The 12,588-nt window shown below is 40.1% G+C and overlaps 1 protein-coding gene across 2 annotated transcripts; it reads left to right on the top strand.

Moving 5' to 3' along the window:
* The first annotated feature begins 1,979 nt into the window (after positions 1-1,979).
* LOC136528569 (serine/arginine-rich splicing factor RSZ21A) lies at positions 1,980-6,294 on the top strand. Of its 2 annotated transcripts, XR_010777107.1 has the most exons (7): positions 1,980-2,171; positions 2,447-2,548; positions 3,260-3,348; positions 4,139-4,373; positions 4,819-4,938; positions 5,015-5,141; positions 5,264-6,290. XR_010777107.1 is itself a non-coding variant. In XM_066521541.1 (6 exons), the coding sequence occupies exons 2-6, from the start codon at positions 2,460-2,462 to the stop codon at positions 5,034-5,036; spliced, it is 555 nt and encodes a 184-aa protein (XP_066377638.1). In that variant the 5' UTR covers positions 1,980-2,171; positions 2,447-2,459; the 3' UTR covers positions 5,037-6,294. The 2 variants fall into 2 exon arrangements, 1 of the variants encoding a protein (XP_066377638.1); XM_066521541.1 differs by having other exon boundaries at positions 5,015-6,294.
* The last annotated feature ends 6,294 nt before the right edge of the window (positions 6,295-12,588 follow it).

Raw genomic sequence — 12,588 nt, 5'->3', positions numbered from 1 at the left:
ACGTTAACTATTTTTGTAAAATGTTTGACTTAAGAGTATCCATTTAATTCTAATAAATTTTGAATACTAACACAATATAGCAATTCATATTATTTTGAAGACTAATAAAATATAGATCAATAGAATATGGAGAGTGTGATATAGCTAGTCTGTTGGAGTGTGCAGAATTATGGAGAGAGAATCTTTATAGTGGATGGACAAACGAAGATATAGAGGGTGGAATTTAAAATCTCTCGCGGAGATGCCTAACATTAGATGCAGTTGTAAAGGCAGGAGGACAACGAGGAGCACTTCTCCTAGCCGAGTGCTAGAAGTGGCGGCAATTCAATTCTTTGCTTCGTTGGTTTAGATGCTGAGCAATGCTAGAATTGATTTTTCAGTGAACTTTATCTGTGTTATGCTAAGCCTTTATAATAAATGGCACGTTTCGGAATTCTGCAATATTTGAAAGAATATATCAAAATAACTTTATTTTTTTAAGATTACACAGTACAACGCATGCATACATTCAAGGGGTTCTAAAAAATTCGAGATAGATTTAATTAGACTTTTTTACTTTTTTTTGAATTTTTTATTTTTTCCACTCTGGAATATAGAGCGGGAACTTCAAAAGTAGAAAACTTTTCCCAAAGCCAAAGGTAGTAAAGCCATCGTAAGTGTGATCCTCCATCTCATATCATATTTATTCATTCAGCAGAAACTCATCCCTATGAACGTACGCACACAAACTCTACCTCATGAACATATTCAAAGATTGGGCCGACAAATCTTTAAGACTGACGAAGTTGCTATAGGCGTATCGCCGTTGACAGAAACAACACCTACCACTGAAAAGCACAACGCCTTTAAATTCAAAAGTCTAACCCAGACTCGTAACCTAGAGCCTACACTAGAGGCCTTTCGCTCAAAACAACTTTATCTGTGTGCCTCTGTGTGCTGTTTCAAAGAGGAAAAAGTCCACATTACCTCCCTCAACTTTTACAAAAGTCCGCTTTTCCTCCTCAAACTCCAAAATCGGGCAAAACACCTCTCTCAACTTTTAAAACCGTTCATCTTATCTCTCTGACCCTGTTATAAGCGGTTTTGAAGACGGTTTTGTTTTTTGTTTTTTATTTATTTCGGCTAAATCTTTGAAAAATCATAGTAAATCACAGAAAAATCATAAAATGAAAAATCTAATTTTGTTGAACTCCACATGAGTAGATCTACACAGTGAACATATAATATAGCATGCTTTAAAATAAAGTTTTCACTATAGCTTTAGATCTATGTTTTTCTGTAATTAAATGGAATAATTCATAGCTGCAGTTTCTATGGTCCAATTATGGTGAAATTTTTATGGTGGGCTAATTATTGTATGCTTAAATTGTAGTAAAAATTTCATACTCATTAGTTATAGATTTTATTTAAGTTTATACTTGTTAAATATAAATAAATTTATAACTAAGCTCGAATGAGCATGAAACTTTTACTATAGTTCAATCATACAATAATTAGCCCATCATAAAAATTTCATCACAATTGGACCATAGAAACTGCATCTATGAATTATTCTAATTAATTATATAAAAGCATAGATCTAAAGTCAAAACAAAAACTTTGTACTAAAGCATACCATATTATATGTTCATTGTGTAGATCTACTCATGTGGAGTCCAACAAAATTGGATTTTCTATTTTATGATTTTTCTATGATTTACTACGATTTTTTAAAGATTCAGCCGAAATAAATAAAAAGAAAAAAGACAAAACCGCCTTCAAAACTGTTTATAACAGGGCCGGGGAGGTAAGATGAATAATTTTAAAAGTTGAGGAAGATGTTTTACCTAATTTTAGACTTTAGGGGAAAAAAAGTGGACTTTCGGGAAAGTTGACGGAGGTTTTCCTTCAAAAGAAAAGAGTTCAACATCAGCCAAGCAGGCAAGCCCATAAGAAGCCCAACCCACCGAAACAGCACGGCCTGCTGGTCCAACCAGAAGTCCTGATTCCTGAATTGTCCCGTCCAATCCCAACCCGGCAACGCGATAACATCCTCGCGTCGCGTGATCTCGTCTCGCCTTCTCGCCTTCGCCCAGCTACTCTCCCCAGGCCCCAGTTCCGTCCGCCATCATCAGCCAGCGTCCTCACCCTCGATCCACGCCGCAGCCTCGGGAGGAAACAGATCGGAGAAGGTAAAGCCACAGATTTCCCTCTCGTCACCTTGACCCATGTTCTTTTCCCCGCCTCTAAACCCTAGATCTGGTTGATTCGTGCGCCCTCCCCCCTCACCCCGTTGAATTCCGCGGCTAATTTTGGTTTCGAGCTTTAGATCTGTTCATTTTGGACTGGATTTTGAGCGATTCGTTGCTTGATTTGGCGTGCTCTCTCGTTGATACGAAGGTTCTGGGTGGTTGGTTTTCCGAAATCTAATTGCTATCCGTGTCCGTTTCTGGCGAATGATTTGCAGGTGATCGGTTGTGATGGCCCGCTTGTACGTCGGCAACCTGGATCCCCGGGTGACCGCTCGGGAGCTGGAGGACGAGTTCCGCACGTTCGGTGTTCTTCGAAGGTCAGTGCTCTCGCCTCAGGTCCGTAGATTCCGTGTGATTGATGTGGCTCGTCTTAGAAATTCACGTGTGTTTTCTTGTGTGCGCATGTTTGGATGATAACCATAAGGGCGAAATTTTGTTAAATATAGCAAACCAAAGAATTTGTTGTTGTTGTTGTTGTTATAGCAAACCAAAGAATTGTCTGTCGAAGCAATAGTATCAGTCCTGGGTTGCAAGGACGATTGACTATTTCGTTAGCATGACAGCGACGAGGTGTATTGCAAATCCTCTCCTGTTTAGTATGACAGCGACGAGGTGTACTGCAAATCCTCTCCTGTTTAGCATAAAATATATACTGTCACTGTACTGTATATTGTTGCACTGCCATATTTGGGATATATCAACTTAATATATGCATCATTCCCAAAAAATAGTTTGCTGTACTTTGGTTGTTACAATTATTTCTTTGATGGTGCATGGTACAATTTGTCAAATTCACTGGTGATAGACCTTGGCTTACATTAGTGTGGATGCTTACGTTGTTTGGGTATACAAAGCGAATGATATGGCCAGTATTCTGAACACCAAAGGATATGCTGTTCTGGACCCCATACAAAGTTTTGTACCATTATATAATCGTTGAATGCATGTAATTACATGTTGCATTGATGTATCCCACTTGATGCCTATGATTCTGACACAGTTTTCATGTTTTGTTTTTGTGCAAGCAGTGTTTGGGTTGCTCGGAAACCACCTGGCTTTGCATTTATTGATTTTGATGATAAGAGGGACGCTGAGGATGCAATCCGTGATCTAGATGGTATGTGATCAATGTATTGCTGTCAACATGTTATAAACCTTTCTCAGTATGTTGTATCAGATTTATATATAGCATTCCAAAGGTTGTCAATGTTCTATGTGAGGAATATCTGAGTTTCTATTAAATTACATTCAGTTCTGATGATATATGGAATTATGATTTTGGGTTTGCGCCTACCATCTGGTAACAGATATTGGCCATTGCAGGAGTAGAGAAAGTACTCCCTCCGTTCCAAATTATATGACATTTTGGATTTTCTAGATTCATAGCTTTTGCTACGCACCTAGATATATGTTATGTCTAGACACATAATAAAAGCTATGAATCTAGAAATGCCAAAACGTCTTATAATTTGGCACGGAGGAAGTAGAAAACATTGAAATTTTTTCTAATATAACAAATATAACTCAATTTCTTTAGGTATGTTGTAAGTTGAACCTTAGCTTTGACCATTTTTATCTAAACTTGCGTATAGATTGAAGACACAAAATGAAGAAAGTACTTCTGTAGTCCGTTCAATATAATACAATATATATTCTGTAGACATTGCTAGTCAATATCATATTGGAGACTGCATGCCCTAATGAACTTATTTCTATGCTTATTAGAAGTAATCTCTGTTAAAGTTTAATTGATTGGATCTTCTGTGGTATTCTTCTTACCTTTTTGCGATTATATTTGTGCTTTCTTTGTTTTATAGTCACAGTTTGTGTGTTTGCATGTTTATGGTCATGTATGTACAAATGTTTTAATCCTTGCTGAATATAGCAATATATTTATGGTTTTGTAGGCAAGAATGGATGGAGAGTTGAGCTATCTCGCAATGCCAGCAGTGGTCGTGGTGGTCGTGACCGGTATGGTGGATCTGAGTCCAAGTGTTATGAGTGTGGTGAGACTGGTCACTTTGCTCGTGAGTGCCGTTTGAGGATTGGTTCTGGAGGTCTAGGCAGTGGAAGGCACCGAAGCCGTAGCCGTAGCCGCAGTCGCAGTCCCAGATATCGCCGGAGTCCAAGTTATGGTAGAAGGTGAATATACTCTCCTGTTCCTTTGTCTACCCTATTCACTGACTATTGTTATTACTTATTAGTGCATATGCCCCTACTGTACTACAGCCTTTATATCAAAGTGCCAAGCCACTTTAATTTTTTTGTTTCATTCGCTCTTTGTTTGTTTGTTTCTTTTTTTTGGGGTGGGGTGGGGGGGGGGGGGGGGATGACTACGGATCATGCACTTGCGGGGAAGTCTCTAAGATATCGTCTGACCTTTACATTCGTTAACAGCCTAGGTTTTGAATGATTAATGGTGGAAACTGTCTATCAAATGAGCAAAAGAAATATGTGCACTCTTCATCTTTTTGTTCTTGTTTTGTTCTGTTCAATCTGTACTTGTGAAATACTCTTAGCAAATTGCATAATTCATATTATGAACAAAGGACAATGAATCTGATTGAATCCATATCTTTGCAAACAGGAGTTACAGTCCTGCAGCACGCTCTCCAAGGCGTCGTAGCGTGTCACCAGCTCGTGGACGCAGCTATAGCAGGTCACCACAGTACAAACGTGCACGAGAAGAGTCTCCCTATGATAATGGGTAATGCATGTTTTAGTTACACATTTTGTTGTCAGCTACTAAAATATTGATTCAATTGTACTATTGATACTGCCAGATACCGCCGCAGCAGGAGCTAGAGCCAAATCCTTGTATCTGATGAGTGTCATGTGACAGATATTGGGAAAGCTATGATCAATAACCTGCTTGAAAGATAGCTCGCCGACTGCATGACTTTGGTTAAGGTTCTCATAACTTTTTTATATACCTTATAATGCTTGTGTCTACTTTATAAGTAGTAGTAAAACCTCTTGATGGGTGTATTTGTTGAACTAAGACCTACTGTCTTTTCTTGTGTGGTAAAAAGGCATCGTCCTGCACTGCTTAAACGACTCGGCCGACTACGGCTTTCAGTTCTGTCTTCATGGTTTTGTTCTAAGCTCTTCATTCTTCGCACACCCTCGCATGCTTCATTCAATCAGCCGTGTGTTAGTCTGCCTGCGCGTCTTCGTGAACCACATGCTTCGTTGAAGATGCTGCGCATCGCAAAAGCAGTAATAACCTTCCTTCTCATACCATTTGGTAAGGTTTGATTTGCTGACAAATGCAGCATCTGGTAAGTTTCTCCATAGGTTCAGTCTCCGTGCGCTGCTCCTGGTTCAGGAACTGCAGTATGTTAGATGGACGACGACTCACCTACTCGTGTTATCATGCCTTACTTCGGAGGACCCAGGTTAGTGAGTGCCAGAAAGTGAATTGACCAAGCCAAATGCTACGTTGAGCCGACTTTGGCTTTGTTCTGTGATCTCCACTTGCCACCACATGTTGCCTCCGACGAAGGAAGTCTTCTTCTTCGCCTTCTGCTTCCTTCTCTGCAACTTCCTGATTGATATTCTTCATAGATGCTTCTTCGAGTGCCATACAGTCATCCTGATTGATGTTTATCACATCATAGAGCCTGCGTTGAAGTCGAATCCTCCATCCATCATTTGCAACCATTTTTTTTTCTAATGGACAATGTAGTTTCATTCTTATCAGCTTTATTTCCTGTTGGATAGGGTAAATGTCAGATGCTGTTTAACATATAATGATAACCAATGATGGGCGCCCTATTTGTTCAACACATGGTTGCTATCTGCGTCCCCATGTATCTAATACAGTTTATGTTTTGTTGATTGCTTGTCTATGCCTGTTGGTGGTTGATCTCCTAGGTCTTGATTAGAGGTTGTTTATTCGTTTTTTCGGCCTACTTGCACAGCTACTGCTGTTTCTTGCGTGCCACCTTTTGCTACTTTGCTCTACAGTATTCTGCAGCAGCGTTGCAAAGAGTGCAGCCGAGCAGTTTACTCCACATCATGAAGGTTGTTGCCGTGCTGACTGCTGAATGAATATTTTTTTGAAACATTTTTTTTTTCATTTTTTTTTGAAACAAACGAACAGCCCCAATAGGGCGTGTTTGGATGAGAGCGTGAGATTTTTGACTGGCTCAGGCAAGGTAAGCAGGCGTCCGCCTTATTTTCATTCGGCCAGGATGCTTTGCCTGGCAGGCAGCCGTCGTCATCCAAACATTTCATAGTAAGTTTAGTACTCCCTAGTTGCTTTGACCTTTTTTTTATACATCTATTTTGCTATGCATTTAAAGATATAATAATATATCTAAATACATAATAAAATGCATGAAAAAAAAGTCGAAGCGACCTATAAGTTGGAATGGAGGGAGTAGTAAAATCGCAAAGACCATAGCGGCCCAAATGGCTTAAACTGTTACGAAACAGTGTCTCTCAACAGACACCTCTTCGGTGATCTCATCAACGACGCCATGAACAACCACCTGTTCACGAAGTGATTTTATCCATCAATTACAAGATTAGTGGATAGGATTAGATAGTTAGTTTTACTCCAAAAGGCATGTCCTTTGGGAATAAGGATGGCAACGGGTCGGGTTCGGATCGGGTGGAGTCTCCGTGCACCCAAAACTGAAACCCGAAATCGAAACCCGAATCCGCCCCGAAAACCGATTCGGGTGGAAATCCATCACCAAAATCAAACCCGCGGATACCCGAAATCCGAATGGATACCCGAAACCCGTGGATATATATACACATATAATCATGTATAAACAAGAGGCAACAAATAATAAATATTTTCATAAGTCAACTTTAAATAAATTTAATAATCTAAGTAAATAAATTATTATTAGTATATTATAAAACATGAGTTTTAATTCCAAATAATTTATTTCGGATATCCATTGGATATCCACGGGTGGAAAACCACACCCGAAACCGAACCCGATTGGTTTCGGGGCCCCGAACCCGAAAACCGTGGGTGAAAAACCATCCACAAACCCGAACCCGTAGAACCCGAAACCCGCAGATATCCGCCCCAAATCCGATCCGTTGCCATCCTTATTTGGGAACAGTCGTGTCCCTTCGTGACACCCCTTCATTTATAAATATATTTTAGAGATCAATGAAAGAGACTTCTCTCAAATCTTGTTCATTTGCATTCACTTCTAACACGTTATCAGCACTCTTGCTCTCCGAACAAGTCAGAAGAAAGGAGAGGCATGCATGCCTCACCGGAGACAACAGACGATGAAGTGACGATGAAGTGATGAACTATTGTACGGCCATCGATCTCAAGATCTACGAAGGCCAAAGACATGGAATCGATGATCTCCGTCCAAAGGCACTACAGAACATGGATGTTCGACTGACCGTATCCACGCCCGGCACGACACGGCGGCAGCACCGCGCGCCTGGCACCCTGTCGTCGGTAGTGGCCGGACCCAATTCGGGCCCCTTCACGTCGGAGACGGTGGCTGCCTCCAGTGCCTGGCGCCCCGGCGGCGGCGGCGGTCGTGCCTGCGTTTGCCTGGCGACAACGGCGGTGCTTGCGCGCTGGCGGCGTTTTGTAGCCGGCTCCAGTGCTCAGCGCACCCGTTGGTGGATGCGTCCGGGCTGAACCTGAGAAGCGGCAACGGCGATAGCCCTTGGCCTCCCGCCCGCCGGCGCATGCCTACGGTAAATCTGGAGGCGCCGCGCGGCCACGAACTACGCGACTCGGACCTCTGCACACCCTCTCGAGGCAGGCAGCCCGCGCAGCCTCCTGCGCGGCGGCCCCGCGCGTCCTCCCAACAGTCGGTGACTGGCGGTCTCGCGCGGCTCGGAACCCGCACGCCGCGACGGCCTCTGCGCGCGCGGCCAGGCGCCCGCAGCCCTGCTGCCCAGTCCGGCGGCCGGACCCTGCCGCGGCCTACGGCCCCGCGTGGCCCCTATGCTCGGCCCTGCGACGGCTCCTCGCTGGGCCAGGAGACGGGATCCGCGGCCGATGGGCCCGCCCACAGCCGGCGAGACAGCTGCAGAAATGCACGAACACCCTTGTATTTTCTGTGAATTACAGGATACTCCAAATGGATTATTTATATGATCTAGATTTATGTTTTAACCCTCAGGTTTTAACATACTGTAGTGTACTATATTTACCCCACGTAAATGCATTATGATGCACAATATTTACCTCATGTAAATAAGTATTTTTGAGACCCATGTGTCATCAAGAATTGCATCATGACATGTACTGCTGCAGATGAATTTACCACTGTAAATTCGCTTTCCAGATCCTATGTTTTCTGGAATTTTTTTTATACTGTTCAAAGCGTTTGTCCAAATTAGCAAACCCAATAAACATGTGCTATTAACATTACATGTTCATAGTGTTTGTCCAAATTGGCAAACCTAATAAACATGTAGTATAATCATTACATTGTTCAAAGTATTTGTCCAAAATGGCAAACCCAATAAATATGTAGTACTACTATCATACTCCCTATTGGTACTTAAATAATAATTATGAATTCATTCTTGTATTCTGATTCCAAAATGTACCCAATTAAAATTATAGAGATATCTGTCAATGTGGTTTTCATATGGAAACCCCAAGATGACAACTAAGAGGAGTATTTTTCTCTTAACAACGGATATAGCAATACTTAAACAAAACATCCTCAGTTGGATTTGACTACATATACATAATCCGTATCCAATGTTGCGTATAAATAATTCTCTCTCTTGATATCAACAAGACTTGGCACATTTGCCTTGGTTATTCAACTATAGAGATAACTTGAGAATTATTGTCAATTCTATTGGTCATAGCATCAATATGAGCCACTATATTTTTTTGAAGAAATTCAAGAACATACATGTGACTCTATTTATCATTTTATGGACCATAAAAATACTATGTAATGCACATTTATGCATCCATAATATAGTCCCAGGTGTGTCTCTTAGTCATGAGAACCATCACCGTACCAAACTCATTGGTTGATATCTTCAATTTAGAGCAAATTATCCTAGATGCGGGATCAAATCCATTTTATATAGAACAATTTGGTTTTTTGGTACTATATATCAAGTGTCTTATGTCCATACCAATAATGGTTTTATTGAGTCCCTTATTGAGAATCAAATTGCATGACATATTAAAATAGAATTGTAATTTATTAGAACTAAGTTATTTTCATGCGGTCTTACACACCGCATCGTTAATTCAAATTCATCAAGCTGCACTTATAAAACTTCCTCCGTTGCAGTATGTACGTGAAACTTTGACCGCAGCCAAACATTTCCCATCTGCGCATCGAGTATGTTTTCACATATCCATATCACCACCCCAACATACCAATGGACATTAGGGATCCCAAGAGGTAACTCTACAGAGGATTTATAAATTGCCCGTATGTTGATCACATTTGAGGATAATTCCAGGCATTAGGGGGAGATTTATACCACATAAGGAATACCAGGAATCAAAAGAGCAATCCTCACATTCACGTACCAAAAATTCTAAATCTTATCGTTTAGAATGTCTTATATGTGCATCATATTGCAAAGAATCTGCCAAAAACATTTAATGATAATAAGGGTGTCACAAAATCCTCTTATCCTACTTATAATGCGCCCGAAAGAATGGAGGTACCGATTAAAACCATTCAACTCCCACTTCCCAAGAAGAGGGGGAGAAGTACGGTCGCTCCTAAGGATAATGCTTCAAGTAAGCGTCCGAGAATACCGAGGACAATATCCTCCAAATCAGTAAATCCAAGCCAACCTCAAGTTGGTAGACACCCAAAATGGATGAGCATCCAAAACCCGGATCAAAATCCACCCGGATCAACGGTGCACCCAAATTCTGATCTTGGGACATTGGAACACCCTGACTCCATATGGGAAATAACTCGGAGTCTAAAAGGGTTAATATTTTCACATGCTATATTGATTTCAAGAAACGAATCAATCATTTAAAGACTACAAATTGTCGCGACATATACTCCTCAAAGATTGCTTTTTACCTTACTGGATCCAGACCAAAAGTCCTAGACAGAGTGTCTTCACACTCAGATTTGGTCAAACTAAAAGGTGGCAATTAAGGAGATTGCTCTTGTTCAATAATGAGAAGTATTACCATAGTAATATCTTCCTTCACAGAGTTTCTTTTCAGAAGTAAGGTGGTGAACAATAAGAGCTTGTAGCATATACACAGAGACCCAGCATAGCATACCCCATGGTATGTGTGAAAATGAAGTTTTTCAAATTCAATAATTGGCAGATCAAATGAATTTGATAGATTCGGATGTATAAGTCCTAATGGACTTCATATTCTGAATCCAAATACAAATCGCAACATACATTGTGTATAATTAAGTATGATTGCGTATATTGGTTATTTTGGTGTCATCATGATATAGAAATAATTATGCAATCATTTGAGATACAATTTCCATCATGTGGATTCGAGATGGAGGATTTGGGCAAGACCAAATATTGCCTAGGCTTACAACTTGAGCACCGTCCTTTAGGGATTTTAGTGCATCAATCAGCCTATATCCAGAAAATATTAGAGAAAAGATATTGGGACCAAGGTTCCATATCTTAGTGTCATTAGAGCACTTATGTATCTTGCAAATTGCACCAGGCCTGATATCGCATTTGCAGTGAACATACTAGTTAGACATAGTGCTAATCTAACTCACCATCATTAGACGGGAGCGAAACATATCCTTAGATATCTTAGTGACACAAAGGATCTTGGTTTATTCTTTAAGAGAAATCATGATCGCAATATGATTGGATATACGGATGCTGGTTACTTATCTAGTTCCCATCCCAAACTGGATTTGTATTCTTACATGGAGGTACAACTATTTCATGAAGTCTTCTAAACAGACTCTGACGGTGACCTCTACTAATGATTCTGAAATTATTGCTCTATACGAGGCATCACATGAATGTGTATGACTTCGTAGAATGATTAACCACATACAACAGGCATGTGGTATTGGTTCGATTAAATCACCTATAATTATTTATGAAGATAATTTCGCTTATGTTACATAGATACAAACATGTTACATAAAGAGTAATGTCACTAAGGACATTGCCCCTAAGCTGTTTTATCCTCATAAGTTACAAGAAAGCGGGGAAATAAACATCTTGCAAATCAAGTCATGTGATAATCTCACTGACCTATTTACTAAGTCCTTACCAACTTCTGTGTTTCAAAAATTGGTGCATGGAATTAGTATGCGGTGACTTCGAGATTTGCCAGAATCAGAGGGAGACATCTCCTAAATGTTGACCTGTAGCAGCATCATATTATACTCTTTTCTTTCACAAGTTTTACTTATAAGGTTTCTTGTTAAAGTTTTTAATGAGGTAATATTAACATAAGCACGTGTCATATTTTCTATTTTCCCCACCGGGGTTTTTTGTGGGAAATATCAAAGACACATATTGCCCTCACAACTCATCTATGGTTTTTCCCTGAAAATGTTTTTCATGTGAGTTATTCAAGAGGCAATACCAATAATATATCGTCATATTTTCTCCTAATTTTCCCACTGGGTTTTTACAGAAGTTTTAGCGACATATCACTTTATATTGCTCCTCATATTTTTTCTGAAAAGGTTTTTGGGGGAGTTATCTTTATGTCGTATCTCCAATATTTTTCCCCATTGGGGTTTTTAATGGGATACCAATGACATAGTGGTTTACTTAAAGCACAAATAAATATGCTATTTTCTCCTTATTTTTTAATAAGGTTTAAAGAAGTTTTTATAGCATATCATATATTCCTCAGATTTTTTCCATAGGGTTTTTCGAGGAATTTCAGCTTACAGCTGCATTGATCTCAAGAAAGATTCGATCAAAGGGGAGTGTTACGAAGCGGTGTCTCTCAACAGACACCCCTTCGGTGATCTCATCAACGACGCCATGAACAGACACCTGTTCACGAAGTGATCTCATCCATCAATTACAAGATTAGTAGATAGGATTAGACAGTTAGTTTTACTCCAAGGGGCATGTCCTTTGGGAACAGTCATGTTCCTTCGTGACACCCTTTCACTTGTATAAATATATTTCAGAGATCAATTAAAAGACAGTTGTCTCAAATCTTGTTCATTTACATTCACTTCTAACACAAACGATGAACCTTTGATGCATTATTATTATGATTATGATGGAATATAATAACGGTGGATAAGTAAAGTTATGAATGGTGATTAGGTAGATGACTCAATTCACGGAGAACTGGGGTTCTCTCGCGCACGACTGATTGCACGAGCGACCAAAACTAAATGGTTGAAGGTCCGGTCCAAAGTGTTGTATTGTACTCAAATGATTA

This window comes from Miscanthus floridulus, chromosome 19 (genome assembly GCF_019320115.1).
Source record: "Miscanthus floridulus cultivar M001 chromosome 19, ASM1932011v1, whole genome shotgun sequence".
Classification (NCBI taxonomy): Eukaryota; Viridiplantae; Streptophyta; class Magnoliopsida; order Poales; family Poaceae; genus Miscanthus; species Miscanthus floridulus.
The sequence above is the reverse complement of the archived record's forward strand: the minus strand, read 5'-3'. Positions and strand labels throughout refer to the sequence as shown.